The sequence below is a fragment of the Bactrocera tryoni genome, chromosome 3, assembly GCF_016617805.1.
Source record: "Bactrocera tryoni isolate S06 chromosome 3, CSIRO_BtryS06_freeze2, whole genome shotgun sequence".
NCBI lineage: Eukaryota > Metazoa > Arthropoda > Insecta > Diptera > Tephritidae > Bactrocera > Bactrocera tryoni.
This window is the reverse complement of record NC_052501.1, coordinates 71,711,989-71,733,072: the sequence shown is the minus strand read 5'-3', so window position 1 is coordinate 71,733,072 and position 21,084 is coordinate 71,711,989. Positions and strand designations below refer to the sequence as shown.

Sequence of the window (21,084 nt, the reverse complement as noted above, 5' to 3'; positions counted from 1 at the left end):
AAAAATAAAAAAAAATAAAAATAAAAATTTTAAATAAAAATAATAAATTTAAAAATTTTGGAAAAAAAATAAAATAAAAAATAAAAAATAAAAAATAAAAATAAATAAAATAAAATAAAATAAATAAAAAAACCTGCGAGTTATAGGTTCAAAATTGTCTTTTAATACAAGCATGAATTTATTTTGATTTTTTTTCATTACAAAAATATTAGAGAGCTTTGTATAATAGTTTATAAAAAATTGTAGCTTAAGTAAAATGTATGTCTGCATAATAATTTTTTTTTGGAATACGTACAGTTCGCTATTCCTATAAACGTTAACAAATATTTTATAGTATTTAAATAAAATTATTTTGAGTTTTTTACAAAAAGTTGAACAAATAAATTTGAATTTAAAAATATGTATGACACTTTAAAATGGTAATTTTTTGAGAACTAGCAAAACTTAAAAAATTTTACTTCGTAAATAATATGAAAACTAGAAATACATACATATGTATATGTAAATAAACGAATGTCTAGTATGAACTAATACGAATGATTTTTTCTAGCAAATAAACCATAATTACAAATTCCACTAAAATTCACCACAAGTACTCGTACAAACTCGCACGCAATGAAAAACATGATTCATGATCCCTGTGATTACATATTGTCAGCTAAAATGCAAAGCAACTTATCAATAAAACAATAAAAATTGAATTTTTTATTGCTTACGATTGACTACATCATAATACGTATATGTAGCATAAAATTTTCAGTCGGATATAACCAATGTGTAACCGATATGTAACTAATATATAACCAAAATATAACCATTATATAACCAATACATAACCATTATATAACCCATACATAACCATTATATAACCCATACATAACCATTATATAACCCATACATACCCATTTTATAACCAATACATAACCATTTTATAACTAAAACTCAAATTTTGTTTCAATATGAGTCTTTCTATTATATCGTTTTTCCTTCGCCTGGAAGCTTATGAGTGATTTTACGTTATTTTGCATTTTAGGTGACAATATGTTATAATATGTTGGTATAGCTTTAGTCGACTTAAGTGAAAGGACATAAATTGTATTACACTAAACATGTTATATGAGGCTTGAGTTTAGTAGTTTTACGCCTGTAAAGCACAATTTCAAATAGCATGATTGTTTCAGTCTTTGGTAACGCTACCAAGCACGAATATAAATGCTTTACTGTGGCAGTACTTGCTAGACAATAAATGCGCTATGCTTAGAGCTTAGAAAAACATATAAACTTACACAAAATATATGTAAAAATTATGTCAATAACACATATATTGAGTTATATCATAAGAATAATTGGTTTGACATTTTTGGAATACGTTATTTTTAACATATAAAAACTAAACCGTTAACTCTGCTGTTCAGTGAGTCAACTTACAGAGTGTCTTTCATTATTAGCACACTGAAAATAGCTTGTTTACTGCGTAAAAATAAACTATTTGGCACCTATTTGTTGCACGCTGAAATTAGCTATTTCTTTGTAGTGTATAAACTCAAAAAAAAAAAAAATAGTTACGTAATAGTTGTCACGTGTTGCTTTAAAACTTTAATACTTATACACTAACTATTGGCGCTAGTTTAATGTAAATACATATGTAAAAATAGCTAGCATTTGATTGTTTTCTTTTTTGGCGTTGTGCTTTTGACTTGCTTTACCTTTAGCTTTACCGTTAGCAATCACATGCAAAGAGATCGCAGTGAAATATACAAAAATAAATTAAAAAGTATATAAATTGGTAGCGAAACACTACAGTCTCAATCACAGCCGCACCTTTTGGAACAGAACACTTTTTCGTACGCCCCCTCGGCGTATAAAGGCGACTGTCAGGCGGTCAGGTGACTACATCACAGTCTGCAACAGCATTTGACGTTTCAACGACGCTTTCAGATATCTCCAGCGGCGCATTGAAATCATGCAGTGTCAACACATAATAACTGCCGCCATTGTCGATTGTCTGGAATTTCGTGAACGCTTCATTGGCGAAAAACTGCAGCGCCTCATTGCCATTAAATTTCACACATGCCAACAATTCACAATTTGTTGCCGGTCCACACTTGCTCTTCCAAATGGCATCAACTCCGCCGGTCGCCATTGTGAAATCAACAACATCATCAACTGGTGTAACATCGGTTGGTGGACGTGTGTCATTACGCGCCTGCAGCGAAACATCTTCCAAAATTCTTGCAAGCTTACCGGCGCTTAAGTGCTCTTCAAGCGTTTCCTCGTCCTCACTGTCGGAGGGAAAACGTGTAAAGCCGCTACGTCGCTGTTGTGTTGTCGTGTCTGCGACGGCATTGTTCAGCTTACATGCCGCCATGTGCAAGCTCCACCAGCATAGCTGCTCAGCACAGCTGACTAGCACATAGGCATTAGGCGAGAAACGCATACTGTTGATGCGTTGCGAGTGACCATTGAGGGTGTAGAGCAGATCGATGCGTTTGGCGTGTAGTTGGCAATCGTAAACCTACAAAAGTAAAGTTAGGTTATGATAAGTTGCGTGATTTTCTAATAATATTATAAAATCTTGTGTCTACATACATGTATACTTATGTCGTTCTCGCCATTATGGTTCATTATATAGCAAGCGACAGCGAGTAAGTTGGCTTTGCGTGATACTGCTATACAGCTTACTCGTGCGCCGCGAAACATATCACCAGCGTTGTAGGCCATGTTCGGCTGTTTGGGACCAAGCGAATCGGCAAGATCAAAAACCTTTAAATATACAAATAAGTTATAATTTAGTAATTTAAGTTGGCAGCAATGTGGAGTTTTTTATGACCGTGAGTGTACATATTTAGACCGTTATGTAGGTTATGTAGAGTGTACGTGTATTTATCATAAGAGCGTTTCACCATAGAATTTGACAAGTTAAGGGCACATTCGGATTATTTGTGATGTTAGTAACACTTACTATACTAAGATTATTGCACATTAACTGTTCTTTTGAATATAGTCATCGTAATATAAATGAAATAGCCATTAATGTACCGTAATAAGTTAAATCCTCGGAAAGAACTTAAACTAAACTGATTATAAAACACAGCTCTATGATAGAATTGTCAAAAAGTGTATCAGATCAAAAATGACCCGGACTAACCAAAAAAAAACGACGGGAAAAAAATAAAAAAACATATAATAAAAATAATATAATAAAAAAAATTAAAAAAAAAAATAAAAATAAAATAAAAAATAAAAATTAATAAAATAAACTAAAATATAAAATAAAGTAAAATAAAATTACAAAAAAAAAAAAAAAATTTAATAAAAAAAAATAAAAATACCGAAATTAAATAAAAAAAAAAATTAAATACAAAAAAAATTAAACATTTAACTATGTAATTGTCAAAAATGTATCAGATTAAAATTGATCCGGACTGACAAAAAAAAGACAGAGACAAATAAAAATAAAAAAAGAAAAAAAATAAAATAAAATAAAAAAAAAATAAAATAAAATTAAAAATAAAATAAAAATCAAAAAATAAAATAAAAAAATAAAATAAACTAAAATAAAATAAAAAAAATATATAAAAAAAAAATACAAAAAAATAAACATTTAACTATGTAATTGTCAAAAAGTGTATCAGATTAAAATTGACCCGGACTGACAAAAAAAGACGAGACAAATAAAATAAAATAAAAAAAAAATAAAATAAAACTAAAATAAAAAAATAAAAATAAAATAAAAAAATAAAAGTAAATAAAAATTAGATAAAAAAAAAAAATAAACATTTAACTATGTAATTGTCAAAAGTGTATCAGATCAAAATTGACCCGGACTGACAAAAAAAGACGAGCAAAAAAAAAAAAATAAAAATAAAAATAAAAAAAAATAAAAATAAAAAAAATAAAAAAAAAAATAAAATAAAATAAAAAATAAAATAAAATAAAATAAAATAAAATAAAATAAAATAAAAATAAAATAAAATAAAAAATAAAAATAAAATAAAAATAAAATAAATAAAAAAATAAATAACAAAATAAAAAAATAAAATGAACTAAAATATAATAAAAATAATATTAAAAAAAATAAAAATAAAAAAATAAAATAAAAAAAATAAAATAAAATTATAAAAAATAAAATTAAAAAAAAAACTAGAATAAAATTAAAATAAAAAAACATAAGATAAAAATAAACAAAATTTAGAAAAAAAAATAAGAAAACAATAAAAAAAATGAAATAAAAACAAAAAAGCAAGAACAAGAAAACAAAAACAATATAGAGCAAGATGGTGTTGTGATCCATAAAATCTATAAAATTCTGTATCTTTGGTCAGCTTTAAAACGCATGAGTATGACAGGAAAGAATTGAGAAATCGACTTATTTAAAACATGCCAAACCGATTCCCGAATAACCTACATACATACATATGTTAGTACTTAACATAACTTGCTTTAGAACATTTTGTTAGTGACTACATTAGTATATTTATTATTAAAACAGCTTAGTTAGCAACTTGGGCAACAGCGTGCATTGATATAAAATATGGTAACACTGATTAGAAATATTTCTAGGTAACCGTTATGGCACATTTAGTTAAAAATTATACTATGTCGCTAAGGCTGCACCTGTCAATGTCTGTAAATTTAGTTTAAGAGAACCGAAAAGTGTGGATAGAACTTGCACCAAAGAATCCAAACGCTGACATACAGAGTCATAGACTATGTTTAGAAAGATATTTTCATCGGTCATGCATCAGAATAAAAGGAAATAATAGCTGAAAGGCAGATAGATATTTATAACAAAGCACACATATGGTAAATATATAGAAACTGGTAGATAGTGTAGGAGAATAAGTATTTTCTTTGGAATGATGGCTTGACTGATTGGTTTAACAGCATACTAAATGCAAATGTCAAGTGAAAAATAAAATTTCAAAATATTTAATATACAAAAATTTTAAAATTCGTTTAAATTTTATAGAAAAATATAAAATTATGTTTAAAATTTCGAATATACATACATAAAGGATTGAAATTTCGAATATACATATGTACATACATATGTAAATATGTATATTAAAGTTCAAATTTCGAAAAACATACATATGTACATATGTATATTAAAGTTTAAAATTTCGTTAATAAAGTTACAAATTTCGAAAATTGTATTGAAGTTTAAATTTTGGAATAGTATACATCAATATACATATATGTATGTAAGTTTAAAATTAAAATAAAATTTAATTAAAATAATAAAACTTTGGAATATATGTACATACATACATATATAATAAAGTTAAAATTTTCGAAAATCATATCTTGAAGTTTCAATTTTCAAAAAATATATTGAATATTGAAATTTCGAAAAACATATATTAACATATAACTATTTATTGAAGTTAAAATTTTCGAAAATCGTATGTATGTATATTGAAGTTCAAATTTTCGAAAAAATATCTTGAATATTGAAATTTCGATAAACATAGATTGAAGTTTAAATTTTAGAAAAATGTTTAAAATTTTGAAAAAAAATTGACATGCATACATGTGTATGTGTATATTAAATATTGAAATTTCGAAAAACATATGTACATATGTATTTTAAAGCTTGAAATTACAAATAATATATAATAAAGTTTACAATTTCGAAAGTTATGCGCTTACATTGTATATTACAATTTCGAAGAAAATATATTGAATATTGAAATTTCGAAAAGCATATACATATGTATATTAAAATCCGGATATTATAGTTTGAAATTTCGAAAAATATATTGAATACTGAAATTCCGAAAAACAAGGATTAAAGTTTAAATTTTCGAAAAATATATGGAATATTGAAATTTCGAAAACTATTTATATTAAATTTTCGAAAAATATATGTACGTATTTTAAATTTTGAAAGTTTGAAAAAATATACAATTTTTTTTTTAAATTAGAATTTTAAATAAATATATTGAATATTAAATATCGAAAAATATACATACTTATGTGTCATAAAGTTTAAAATTTCGAATACACTTGTATACCCTTCTTCTACTGTTTTCTTCTCTCTTTACTCACCTCGATTTTATAGTTTTCAGTTACCATAAAAAGTTGGTTGTTTTGGAGATCGCAACCACCAATACTGACTGGAGTCTTCGGAATGTAATTGTATATTAAATTGGCACACTCGTCCAAAACCTGTTAATAATTTTGTTTTTCATTGTTACTATATATGATATATGTATATTACTATATATGATTTTAACATACCGTAAATGCACGATTGGTAAAAAGTATAAGTATTTGGCCTGCCGTTAGACGAAAACAGCGCATAACTCTATTGGCGAGCATTGGAAAACGCTTGCAAACACCATAATTCAAGTTCGTAAAAACGACAAACTCATTGGCACCGGCAGCAATCAGTGTATGTTCATCGAGCAACTGTAAAAACTCAATCGGCTGCTTACTAAACACCTGTTGCATAGCAGCTGGCGAAGTTGCATGCAAACTCAAATCAACCAGCACACCATTAGCGCAACCGATAAATGACCGCTCACCGTATTGTGCAATGGCAGTGATGATGTCTGGCGCTGTTTCATACACACGCGTATGGCCGTTGGCATCAATTTTATGTAACTGAAAAATACGAGAAAACGAAATAAAATTACAAAAATATATTAAGACAATTTTTGTTGCCATTTCAAATAACCTGATTCTGAGAGTCGACCGCTAGCAGCGTCGCCGCATCATGCTCATATTGCACCGTATACAATTTGCCGCCCTTCAACGACACATATGGTGGCATCTGTAAGTCCAAGTTCGACTGCTTCGTGCGTAATGTTTTTGAACTGCCCGACCAGCTGAGCAGCGGTCTGCCAGCGGCATTGGTACGCAACGCAAACAGATTTAAGAACTTATGCGCGTTGGAGCCACACGCCACGATATATTTGTTCTTAACTACATCCAGTGGCTGTATATCCACACAAGTGATATCTTCGTTAACGTTTGTCGTCAAAACTTTTGTACGCGTTTCGATGTCGAACATTATGAGACCCTTCTTGGTGCCCAATAGCAGTTGCTTATGCCCATTGATGTGCAATAGTTTGGCGCAATTGATGGCATTATGCGCATCATCGGCTGTTAGTTCGCGCTCTTGTAGCAGATAGTTCGGCTCACCAGTTTGATTTATAGACCTGCTTGTAAAATGCACAATGCAACGGCGACAAATTAACAGCAACTCATTGCGTGTTAATTCGATTGTTTCAATTAAGTGTTTGAACGTTTCGATGCCACGTAGATGCGAGTAATCCAACACATCGAAAATGCATATGTCACCCGCTTTGTTGCACACTATATAGTTACGATTGAAGACGATGCGCAGGAGACATATATCCGGCATGCCGGTTTTCAAACACTCATATGGCGCAGGCACGAAGATCTCATTTTCGCTATTCCACTCAATATATCTAATTTCACCGGTTCTATAAGCCAAATATAAATTGGACGGATTAGTGTTGACACCGTAGGAGAAATCAAAAGCTGATATAGGCTTCAGCAAATGATCGATTGGTATAAAATTCCGGCATTCGATTTCTTTTTCAGCTGGACGCGCAAATGAGTGAGACTGTGGAGAGGAATTAGAATATAATAATGTAGCACGTTATATTAGATAACGTTATGTTCAGTTCCGTTACTTTTAACTATGTTAAGTTAAAGTAAGTAAAATTTTGTTAAGTCGTGTTAAATTAAGTTGCGCAAAATTTTGTTAAGTAACGTTTTGTTATGTTATGTTAAGTATTTTAAGTTACTCAACGTTATGTTATGTAAAATTATGCTACATATGTTAAGTTAAGTTATGTTTATTTATTAAAGTTAAGCTACGTTACTTTAAGTTAAACGATGTTAAGCCACGTTATGTTAAGTTAGGTAACATAAAGTTGTGTCAAGCTACGTTATGTTTGTTATTTTACGTTAAAGTTGTGTTAAATAAGGTTATATTTTTTAATGTTAAGTTACTTTAAGTTGTGTAAAACAAAGTTACGTTATGTTAAGTTATGTTATGTTACGTTAAGTTAAGTTATGTGACGTAAGCTTATGTTAAATTACGTTTTGTAAAGTTACGTTACGTTAAGTTAAGTTATGTACGTAATTTTGTGTTAAGTTAAGTCAAGTATTGTTAGTTTAAGCTACGTTTAATTAAGTTATATTAAGTTACTCTATGTTTGTTATTTTATGCTACTTAAAGTTATGTTAAGTTACGTAAAGCAATGTTAAGTTAAGTTATGTTTTTTTACGTAAAAAAATTTTTGAACAACGTTTCTAACGTCAAACATAATAAAAAACAAGTAAGGACGAGCTAAGTTCGGATAAAACCGAACATTTCATACTTTGGCAACTTGCAAGGTTTAAAGCCAGAGAGGTATCTTCAAGTTAGTTATAGGGGCTTTAGGGTGTTTTTCACCACATTTTATTCATTCTAAGCACAAATGTGCTAGAAACACGCTCTCTCAATTTAAAACTCAAATGGCTGATATAAGCGGAAGTTCGACGATATAAGCGGAAGTTCGAAAATCTTTACATTAGGTATACTTGTATGGGGACTAAGGGAAGTATTGACCCCATTCAATCCATTTTTGCCACACATACATACAATTGTCAGAAAGATTATCCCAGATTATATATCTCACACATTAACAGATATTTTCGGTTACAAGTCAATTATCGGTACTGGGGTCCAAATATTCGGCACCTAGGAACTTGAACAGTTTTTGTTGGATTTGCACAATTTTCGGACAAAAGTTGGCTTACTCTAAAGGCATTATGCGTGCAAAGTTTCATCCAGTTACATTAACTGCTTCTTGATTTTTACACTGGAAAGGAAATGATCAGATGGAAACTGTACCACGCCCATCGTCAAATTTTGACTTAAGCTACAGCAAAGTACGGAGGGGTGGACGGACGGATTTCAACTAGTCTTGTCATGCTGATCATTTATATATGTATATACATACATACAACCGTTAGATGAACAAAACTATAACACTCTGTGTTATGTTAAGTTCCCACGACAGTCGGCTTTACTTAAACGGAACGGACCGAATTTTTATCCCGCCAAGGACTGTCAACTTGGCAGAGTTCTGCCGCTACAACAACAACAACAACAACAGTACACTGCTTAGCAACATGTTGCAAGAGTATAAATATTGAAAAAAAACTTAAAAAAAAATAAATAAAATATCTACTCACCCTGCGCCGGTACATAGTGCAATCACCCTGTAGCGACCAAACATTCATATTGCCATTGTCGTACAGCGCTAACAAAATATATGAATTATTGTCACGGAAGAAACGTATATCAATCACGTTTGATTTGCCGCGCGTCGGTTCTTTAAGTTTCACAGTGTAAGTATTCCAATCAAAGCTTATGTTGATTAGCAAAATTGCTGAACTTTCTTGCAAAGCAATTAGCGAACGTTCTTGATCAAGTAGTAAGACTTTTTTCGGTGTACTTGGCAGTGGTACAATATTTTGGCGTTGATGAATACAGCCGCTGTGTTAAAAGAGAATATATTACGATTGGCATTGTAGCTTGAAATGTATGCCATGTAAAATGTAATGTAAATACTCACTGTTGCTCAAACCAAGCGAAATTTGAAAAAGCGGCCGCTTGTTTGCGCGCCTCAATGCCAACTAAACCATCCTCCATGAACGCGCATTGCAAAAGTGTGGTGCTGCTGGATTCCTGCAGTGTCTTCTCGATATTGGGTAAAAATTTGAGTAATGCACGCAATAATTTGCGTGCCTGCAAATCAGCAGCTGCGTATAAATAATAAAATAATAAATAATGAGATATAATATGGTAAATAGTATGATTAGAAATACGAAAAGACTTTTTCGACTAGCCAATAGTTTAATATGTTGCATAAATATTGGCATTCAACTAACCAATATACTCTTGATATGTTTCTAGATCGGCAATGGTGCTTAGCAAGTCAACATTGCGTATTTTCTGCTCCAGAAAACCAAAATCCAAATACAGCTGACGAAAGTAGTCGGTCAGTCCAGACTTATTGATATGATAACCAATACAGGAGAAAAAGTAGAAGTCATGCATGTCACGCTTAAATGGCAAAACTTCGCTGCGCGCCGCCAGATCTTCAAACAGACTGCAATTAAAAATAAGTAATTTGTATAAAAAAATTATGTTTAAAGTAAAATAAAAATTAAGCGCAACGTACTGATAATAATTAAGCAGCTTTTTATGCATATCCGTCATATCAGCCGACGTCACTTCATTGTTTTGCTTTGTTTTGCCATAGACGAAGAGTTGCTTATAGCAGATCTCACCATATGGTGAAATAAACTTTTCCAGAAAACCATGGCGATATAACTTTTCCAATTCTTTCTCACACTTACCCGCAGGCCAGAGCGCAGCGATCAGCTGCAATGTGTAAAAGTAACGAATTACAAAAACAATGTTATAAGCCGATATTTATTTTTATAGAAATTAATATTTTTACCCTTTGTGGCACATAAATGGCATGTGGGAAGCAACTGAATGTCTTCGTAAATGTTTTTCTCAACTCCGGTTCTAAGCTGTCGAGACTCTTTTCAATCGCTGCATTGAATTTAACGTCAACAAATCTGATGAAAAAAAATTAAAAATCTTAAAAAAAGAAATGTACAAAATTTGGAACAAATTTTTGCTACTTCTACTATTACAAATAAATAAACAACCAAAGCATTCTTTCATACTCACTTTGATTCGCGCAATTTGTCGATCCAATCCTGCCAATTAGCCAAGTTTTGTCGTAAGCTCTGCCCGATCAAGCTGAGCAAGTATGGATGTTCATTGCTGTGCGCATAAATCAAATCCATATACTTTTCCAACAAATTCTGTTGCCCTAGATATTTTTCAAAGAGCATATAAAATTCCGCACGTGTCAGCCCGTTTGTCAAACGTATTGTTGTGCTGCGTTTCTTCGCAAACGAATCGCTAACCTTTTTACTGCGTGTGAGTACAAGTAATTTGCATGGCAAATCGAAGACTTCCAACGCATGCGTATTTCGCACATTCACCAGTACGACAAGGCACTTTTCATGCGAATTCTTCCTAAGCTCGTGGCGAACCAGATGTTTATATTCATCTATTGAATTTTTAAATGACTTTGCATTTTGGTCCGGACGTTCTAATGAGCCATAGCCGGCCGGTGAGGGTGAACGTGACGATTGGGTTAGCAAAAGTTTCAGATAACGTAACATACGTAGATCCTCCAATGCGCTCGTGCATTCGCTCATATCGATCCAGTAGATTTGAAAATTCATTGCTTTGGCAACATCAAAATCAGTGCAAACGTCGACTGCTAGCCATTTTTTGCCATAACCGAAGTCGCTGGCTAATATTACACGACCTTGCATTGGCATGGTAAGTAAAGCATTGCGCAGTTTGCGGAACTAAAATGATAATAATAGATAAGATTAGATTAGATAAGCATAGTAGAACAGTTCATATTTATGTACTTTAACAATTTATTGGCACGTTCGGCTTCGAAAATATCATTTTATTGAGCATACTTAACTCACCACATTAGAAATCAAAAATTCACCACACGTAAACTTAACACCGGTTGCCGGTAAGCAACTTTACTGATAATATCTAATTTCACATGAACTCACCACACCTAAGTTCACCATGTATAACTGATCAGACAAATTGCAGACTGTATAACAGTTCATATTTATGTATTTTAATAATATGTTGGCACGTTTGAGTGCGAAAGCAACATTTTATTGAGCATACTTAACTCACCACATTATAAGTTATAAATTCACCACACCTAAACTTAACACATTTAACTAAACATATAATTGTAAACATCTTGACTGATAATATCTAATTACACATGAACTCACCACACCTAAGTTTACCATGTATAACTGATCAGACAAATTGCAGACTGTATAAAAGTTCATATTTATGTACTTTAACAAAATGTTGACACGCTTGATTTCGAATATGGCATTTTATGAGCATACCTAACTCACCACATTAGAAATCATAAAGTCACCACACCTAAACTTAACACATTTAACTAAACATATAATTGTAAACATCTTTACTGATAATATCTAATTACACATGAACTCACCACACCCAAGTTTACCATGTATAACTGATCAGACAAATTGCAGACTAATTACACATGAACTCACCACAGCTAAATTCACCATATCTAACTGATCACATAGGCCGCTACAACAACAACAACATTGGTTGTTCTAGTTGCCAGAAAAAAATGTTAACCAATAAGCAAAAAAAAGTGTTCTTACCGGCATCGAACGATGTACATTGTAATCTTCATATTTAAGGCTAACTTTTGAATGCAGAGCGTGTACTAAATCCACATAATTACTATGGTCCACTTTATTCACATTGTCGAAATGACTCACTAGCCATAAATAGTCACTACTCAAAACTTCCATAAATTTGCGTATTTCTGCATAATTCTTGTTGCGCAATACTGCGAATAGACGTGAGGCTTTCTCCTCGCCGAGCACATCTTGAATATCGGTGATGGCATTTAGCGTGCACTCGTTATCGCATTGAAGGTGCTACAAAGAAAAAACATATTTATTAATAGAAAAATAACCTAAAACATTTTACTATGGATGACGCACTGCATTTATATATTGTTCTTCCAGTTTGCTAAAGATGTCGTGTATGGACGGCAATACGTCTCGCATATCAAAATCACGCAGAAAATGACCCTTAATAATGTCCAATGCATAGTGATCGCCAAGTGCGGTTTCATCACTCGAGAAACTGGATGTGGTCATAGTGGTTGCTGAAAATGTGCCAAGCGGTTAGTTGAAAATGTTAGCAATTTTATTGAAATAAAATTTGGAAATATTGTATTGGTCATTGTAATTTGATTGAGACTGAATTTTGAAACTGAATAAGAATTGAAAATAAATTTAAATAGTGAATAAAGAAACTTAATAAATGATAATAAGAATGCCTACAGATTTCTCTGTCCAGTGTTATTGTAGAGTTGTTGCTTGTTTGCTGCAGGAGCGGCTCATTATCCGTCATTTTCGAATTAAAACACCCTTCTGCGAAGACTTGGGGTTCATTACATTTTTGGAACATTTTACTCGCGTGATTCATCTTAGCAAATCGTTTTACTTGTGGTCACAGCTCAACAAAAAATTGCATAAAAAATGTTTGTTGTTGTTCTGTAAATGAGTGATTTGCGCTTTTTTTTTATCAATTTATTGGTGTATGATTATGATTTTTGTTTTAATAAGAGCGCTACAAAAATAAAATAAAACCGGGTTGGGATATCAATGAAATTCTATATATTATACTATATATCCAATTCGTGGTTTGCTATATTTTCAAAGAGACGCAATGAGCACTGAGGACGATGAAGCATGAATGAAGTGGACGCGCTAAAAGGGTGTTATGTTAGTCGAAAAAGTCTTTTCGTATTTCTAATCAAACTTCAACTTGTTTTTTTTTTTGTTATTTATAATGAACTTTAATGAATCAGATATGTACCAAAACAAAATTTAAAGCAAAACTCTTTTTGCCAATGGGCACAACTATTTCAATGCTCGCAACTGTACATTAGTCCATCCAGAAGATATTAAATATATATACATATACACTAAAACTTTGAGTTTTGAACAATGAAAAAAATTATAATTTCTGTCATAAACTGGAAGGAAAAAATGAACTAACTTTTCAATTTTTCAATCTACGAACTAGTCCCTCAGTTTTTAAGATATCGTTTTGAAATTTTGCAAACGTCATTTTCTCTTCAAGAAGCTGCTCATTTGTCGGAACTGGCAATATCGGACCACTACAACATATAGCTGCCATACAAACTGAACCATCGGAATCAAGTTATTGTATGGAAAACATTCACATTTCACAATGTATTTTCACAAAAGTTGGCACAGGTTATTTTCTAAAGCAACAATGTAATCTCCGAAGAAATTGTTCAGATAGGATTATTATAGCAAATAGCTGCCATACAAACCGAACGATCGGAATCAAGGGCTTGTACACAAATCCAATCAGCAACGAAGGCAAAATCAGTTTCGTGTCTTTTGATGCTATACTATATACATATTTCGATCACGAATAGTTTTCCACAATTGAATTTCAGATTATTTTCTTAAATTTTGGTTCTATATAAAATATTTCTGCTATATTGATATGCAAGTTAATTATGGTGTCCTTTGTTCAATATTCGAATGCAATTATGACTTCTCGACTGTTCCACGACAATTTGACGAATGAAGTGTTTAACGACTTGCTCGACTCTGTAAATATAATATTATTGACGGCGATGGCAGTTGTACGGAGTCGGGTGGATGTAAGTCGCAAACCGGATCGCTGAGTAATGGAAATTTCCGTAGATCGTCATCGAATTGTAGATCGAAATAGAGGACTTGAACCGGCGCCGGCGCGGTGTATAAGCGAATGTGTCAAAAGCAGTGAAGCTCCAATACTTTTGTTTGCTTAGTAGCGTGAGGTGTCGTCGGATGGTGACAGCTTGCTGAGTGTGGTGAGGTTCTCAGGTGTGGTGTGTTATACAAGGGTGCGTCAGTTTTCCCCGAATAGAGTAGTATGGTAGGGCTTAGCTCATTTAAACAAGCTACAAAAACCAAATTCGCTCAGGACAAATCCTTTAAGCACACCCCTACCGATACTTTAAAACTGGATGAAATCGAAAGATAACACCGCGCACTCCCCATATAGCGGTACTGTTAAAAACTACTAAAAGTGCGATAACAGAGAGAGTATGAGAAGGCTTAAAGGAACCGGGGTAAAAACTGGACGATGGGCGTGGCACCGCTCACCACTTTTAGGTGAAATCACTTATCTCTGAAACCGCCCGACAGATTTCAATGAAATTTGTTACATAGCATTCATCTCACATTCCTATGTAACAGTGCGAAAATTAGCGAAATCGGACTGCCACCAACTAGCCCAAACTCCCATATACTACATATAATGAGTTTCGTTTTTCTAACAAACCTTATGTTGAATACCGTTTGTCGGTCAGTGTATCATATGAGCCATTACGATGTCATTTCCGGCAGTGCCCGGAAAAAGGCGCGTTGACAGTAGAACTTCTTACTGGATCATCAAAAGCCAACAGAAACAAGTAAGTAAGAGCTAACTTCGAGTGCAAACGAACATTTTATACTCTTGCAACTTGCAAGAATCGAAGCCAGAAAAATAACCGAAGGGACAAAACGTCAACCAGAGAATCGGAATCAAGCAATTTTATATATTCATACATACTTGTACATATTCGGGTTTTTCAATTGGGACGCTACAAAAGTAGACAGATAGAGACAGCAAACGACGATATATTTTTACCCACTCTTTTGACGTTTCTCTTCAGTAAGGTTTGCCATTACATTATGGAAAAATACACAACCCAACAATGATTGAAATTATTAAAATTTACTACCGAAATTCAGAGTTAGTGGCCTCAACTTCTAAAGCGCTCTGTCCAATTTAAGGTCGTCATAATCGTCCTGTCAGATCAAGAATTAAGCAAAGAAGTGCCCGAAGTGTCGAAAAAATTGCTGCCGCAACAGTTGAGGAAGATTTTCGCACGTCGGTCTCAAGCGTTGGGCATCTCTGTGACGTTGTTGAGGCGAAAATATCTTGGTCTTCACCCTTACAAGATCGAGTTGACGCAAGAACTGATGCCGCTTGATCACCAGAATCATCTTATGTTCATGAATTGAGCTGAGCAACAACTTGAAAATTATCCCGATTTTCATCGAAAAATCATTTTCAGGGATGAGGCTCATTTCTGTCTGAATGGCTTCGTCAATATGCAAAATATGCGTTACTTATCAGGCAGCAATTTACAAGTACTCCATGAGTCATCATGGCATGCAAAAGAAATTGAGTTCCATAAATAATAGCATCGAATGTATTTTCACAGATAGCGCTGAGATAACTCACATATTGGCCGATATATGCGGTATAACGTCAACCATAATTTCGAAAATCTTCATATTAGGTACATATATGGGAGCTAAGGGAAGTACTGACCCGATTCAACCCATTTTTGACACACAGACTTACTATTATCAGGAAAAGATTGGCTCTGAATTACAATTCTATATCCCATACATTGACCGATTTTTTCGGTCAAAAGTAAATTATAGATACTGGGATTCACATATTCGGTACCAAGGGGCTTGACCAGTTTTTGGTGGAATTGGGCAATTTTTGGTAATAAGGTGGCATACTTTAAAGGAGTCACTCGGATTTCAACTTTAGATTCGCCAATTCGCGTGGAATTTTTCCAAAAAAAAAATTATGGAAATGATATAAGAAGACAATAACTTAATAAATTGTCTGATCATGCCCATTTTGATCTATACGAAAATGTAAACAAGCAAACTTGCCGTATGTTTGAGTGAATTAAATCTAGAGATAATCTATAAAACTGAACTTCACCCTAAACGAGTCACTGTGTGACTGCACCAGACTGTTTTAAGGGGTTATGTTTTTGTCACTGAGCAATAATACACTAATAAAATTAATATGAGGAACTCTGTTTCGCTTCCACGAGAGTGAGACCAACTCAACCAGAACAGACCCGGATATCCGGCCAATAACTGGCAGCATTCCTTCGAATTACTTAAGGAATGTTTTCTGCTGCTACAACAAAAACACCAGTATTTAAGACTGACCTCTTACTGAAAATATCGACTAATCTATGAGATATGTATCTTTATGAAAAGCTTAGATTCTCATTTCCTTATAATAGTACCGTGTCCCTAGTCCCCATACGTCAAATAATGGATTCAAACTTTTGATTGAATTTACAGCATAAATATGAATCAAATTGTAAGGCCGTTCTTACGACGGTTGGGTCTATGTAACCGGAATGGACTCGGAGTTTTAGACGGTCAAGACTTAATGTTGTTGTTGTTTTTGTTGTAACGGGTACCTAATTCCCGTTTCGATGGTAAGGATTAGATAATTTGTCGTCGACGTCATCCAAAGGCAGACCCAGGAAACGTGCTGTTACGACGGGGTCGGACCAAAGGGAGAAGTGTGTGAGAAAAAGAACGTCTACGTTCCACTGCATCGAGGCGACCATATTGCTGCCGCGTTGTTAGGGAAAAGCCGGCCGATTGCCTTGTAAATTGCCAACAACGTTTCTTTGTGCTGATTCGGCTCTGTACTTTGGCGATAATCGTAGTCGTATGAGGAATGAAGGAGCATAGACTGCTGAAAGTCACACCTAAAATATAAGGGTTATTGACAGTCGGAATCTTAACGCCATCGACTGCAATATTAAGGTTAAGTATACATATATACTCCTCGTCCGATTTGTGAATATGGTCGCTGTGGATTTAGTGGGTGAGAGTGCTATGTTCCGTGCAACGAGGAAGCGAGAAGGGTCGAAGAAATAGCCGTTTAGAGCTGAGCGTCTATGTATTCTATAGGGTTTCCGCCGTTACGCCTGGGTTTAACAAACTTCGTGGCAAACTTAATATATCCTATACAGAGTAAAACTACTCCTTTTTGAGGGTAAGGAAAATTATGCTGTTCAAGAAAATAGTAGTGGCTATTAAAAACGACGTTAAAACTAAGAATATGAAAGTAACAGTAAATATTTCCTAAGGTCTAATATTTTGTTGTAAGTCCATTGTTGTTTATAACGGCTAGGGATCGGCGTGGCATGGAATCAATAAGGTCCCTACAACGCTTCACAGAGATTTGAGCCCATGCGTCCTTAAACACTTGCCAAAGTTCTGCACTTTTCGATCGTTTTGCTGTTGCTACGCTTCTCTTGACATCGCCCCATAAGTTTTCAAACGGGTTTAGGTCCGAAGATTGTGCTGGCCATGGTATCACGTAGATGTTTTCAGATGCAAACCATTGATTAGCTAGCTTGCTCGTATGTTTAGGATCATTATACTGCTGAAATGTCCATTTTAACGGCATTTTCCAACTAGCATACGGTAGCATTCCATCTTTCAATGTATTAATGTACACTGCTTGTTCCATAATGCCACTGATCAAAGAGATTGGACCATCGCCAGCATACGAGAAATAAGCCCACACCATAGTCTTTAGCCCACCATACTTAACTGTCTTTGTGGTATACATTGGGTGGTATTCTGCGTTTGGGGGACAACGAACACACTACCTGGAGCGTATACCACCAAACAAAGCAATTTTGATCTCAACTTTCGCAACTTTTTATTTTTGCATTGACGTGCTTCTTCGTCAAAAGGGGTACTTTTCTCGGACTCCTTGCATGTAAATTAGCTACTATTAGCCTTCGGCAAGCTGTGACAGCGCTGACCGTTAGATTCAATTCATTTTTAATTATTTTTGACGACGCCGAAGGCTTCGGCTTGCTGTATCGCACAATTCGTCGGTCCTCTAGAAATGTAGACTTGCGTTTACCACCACGAGATTCCGGCTTAATAGTATGATGAATAGCATTAAATATCATCGGAGCAGTGCAACCAATCATTTCTTCGATTTCTTTATATGACTTGCCTTGACCTCTTAAATTAACTATTAACTCTGGCTTTTTGAATGCGCAAGGTTTTTTTCAACCCACTTAACAAAAAATAAAGAGCGATTTCAATAAATTTATATCACACAATTACTACATTATTTTAATACACTTACTGATGTCAGTTAAAATTTAAATTTTTTTTTTCAACTATTCCCGTCAAGCACTACTATTTTAGTGAACAAGAGACAAATATTGAAATATACCATAAAGAAAGCAACGCAAAATAAAAATAACAGCATTTTGGTGTTTTTTGTTAACAATATTCTGTTCTACGAAAGTATTGTAGAAATGTTCAATTTGCAAGATAGAACATGTCAGCAATAAGATTGGAGTGTTATGCGCTGTCGCACTTTAATTTTCGTGAACACAACTGCATACCCCATGGTATTCCATACCAAATCGACCACTTTTGAACCCGACCCCTTTAGATTTAGCTGAAACTTATCCATCCTTTTCTACCCTTTGAAAAACATTTTTGAGAATTTTTTCAAAATTTTTTGTCCAATTTCAAAAGAGTTATAAATTTAAAAAAAAAATGGCTTTTTTATTTTCAAATAGCCATAACTTTTGTAGAAATTGACTTTTGGGGACCTTTTTTTTTATTTTTGTTTTTGAATGAATTTTTCGAAAAAATACACGAAAAAAATTTAACACGATCAATTATATAAAATAATCGGTTTTTAAAGTAAAATCGTCATTTAATGGAAGTTCAAAAAATTTTGAAAAAATTCTCAAAAATGTTTTTCAAAGGGTAAAAGGATGGATAAGTTTCAGCAAAATCTAAAGGGGTCGGGTTCGAAAGTGGTCGATTTGGTATGGAACACCCCATATACTTATGTACATACATATATACCATATGTATGTACATATGTAGATACATGGTTTATGAAGAGATTAACTTTTATACACAAGTCAACGAATTGCTTTTAAATAACTTTTCAAACACTCACATAATTCTGTAAAAAGTAACTTTCTATTTCAGATAATGCCGATAATCAAATATATTGATAACCTAATCAAAGTAATTTAAGCACACAACAGGTAAGTTGTGATTAATGTAATACATATGTATGTATGTATGTACATATACACCATTTTAATTGAATCACGATTATTCTCAGTAATTTCTATTTTAATTGCAATCAACGGCCTTGTAATGATAGATAGATAATACGTGAAACACACACAACATGATTTTTGAAAGAATTATACATTATCTCTGGGTACGTTCTGAAGATATAAAAAATGGTGTTAATCTCGCGTAGCTAACTTGTTGAGCGCCTTTTCAATCCACGAATGCGCGAAATGTTGTGAAATTTCGTTCAGATAAGTAAATACATAAGTACATATAGGGATAAAATAATATGCACATTTCACTAGTAGCACTCCTTCTGATAAATATTATGGTTCCAATGTTCATATAGTTTAATTAAAGTTGGAAAACTATGTCATTATACACTCACACGCAAATTTACTCTATGTTTTTTATAAAAGTTATTTTTTTTTTACTGGGACTGCCTTAATAGACGAAGAATTTAAACCGGTTATTTAATGAATTTTGCTAATGAACGCAACCTCATGACAACAGAGCCGCAAATTGCTTATTAAATAAAGAGAGTAGTTAGTTATATATTGTAAGAAGATTAGGTTGAATGACCTTATTTCAAATGCCTCAAAATATTGTGACGAAATGGCACACACATGTGCCAGAATTTAATTCATATTTAAATATTTTTGTAGGTGTGTTGTTGTATTAGCTCTAATATACATACATTTCGTTGTTTTGCAATGTAAACAAAGTGAATGTACTATTGTGTATGCACACATACGCGTTTATGCATATAACACTACAAAGAATAAATTTTACAAAAAAACAACAACAGGTGACTCTGGAACACTTGCAGCTCTAATGTAATTGACGAAGTTTTTTATACACTTTTCAGTCAAATAAAAGGCAATTAATCATCAAGGTTGAATTGCACTTACTTTTTGTTTTCTTTATCCTTTGTTACTAAAATGGCTGGACACTCAGCGCATACTCAATGCAATTTTTATCACTGAAGTTTTAGTTATTTTGCACTCTTTGATTTGTTTTCATTACACATTAATTGGCAGTAATTCTTTAATAATACACGAAAAAACCACGAACTCAAACAAATTTAATTCAGGATTTATGGTTGAAGAATTTTACAATGTTCTTTGAATGTTGACGATGCAACAACAATGATAAAAATGGCATGTTACAAAAATTCTCTCATTACGCTCTCACACACATTGCCGCATTTTATAGATTAAAATGGCAACAATGCTAGATGAGCGAAGCTTGCAACCATAATTCAATCGTGCTCGCAACAGCTGGTTAAGAAAATCAATGCTACCAGCAGTAACCGAGCCCAAAATCCGCAAAAAGTGAGAATGGAAACAAATATTTTTATAATGATTTTAAATGCTTGTTCAGAAACGATCATAAAATATTCAAATACCTTTAGGAACATAAATAGTGAGAAGTGTATATACATATGTA

The 21,084-nt window shown here is 33.0% G+C and overlaps 1 protein-coding gene across 1 annotated transcript; it reads right to left on the bottom strand.

Annotated features, from left to right (window-relative positions):
• Nucleotides 1-1,020: 1,020 nt before the first annotated feature.
• Nucleotides 1,021-20,766, bottom strand: LOC120770391. The gene is made up of 14 exons (XM_040097821.1): nt 20,547-20,766; nt 12,655-12,821; nt 12,307-12,588; nt 10,736-11,430; nt 10,497-10,620; nt 10,215-10,417; nt 9,922-10,142; nt 9,606-9,792; nt 9,223-9,526; nt 6,686-7,600; nt 6,247-6,612; nt 6,055-6,174; nt 2,590-2,763; nt 1,021-2,515 (listed from the first exon to the last, which is right to left on the bottom strand). The coding sequence occupies exons 2-14, from the start codon at nt 12,811-12,813 to the stop codon at nt 1,883-1,885; spliced, it is 4,383 nt and encodes a 1,460-aa protein (XP_039953755.1). The 5' UTR covers nt 12,814-12,821; nt 20,547-20,766; the 3' UTR covers nt 1,021-1,882.
• Nucleotides 20,767-21,084: the final 318 nt, after the last annotated feature.

Excerpts from the sequence above, each read along its gene's own strand:
- LOC120770391 (XM_040097821.1), bottom strand. The coding sequence starts at position 12,813 with ATGACCACATCCAGTTTCTCGAGTGATGAAACCGCACTTGGCGATCAC. Across the intron at positions 6,613-6,685 it reads CGGTCGACTCTCAGAATCAG|TTACATAAAATTGATGCCAA; the intron begins GTTATTTGAAAT and ends CGTATTTTTCAG. Across the intron at positions 6,175-6,246 it reads TTACCAATCGTGCATTTACG|GTTTTGGACGAGTGTGCCAA; the intron begins GTATGTTAAAAT and ends AATTATTAACAG.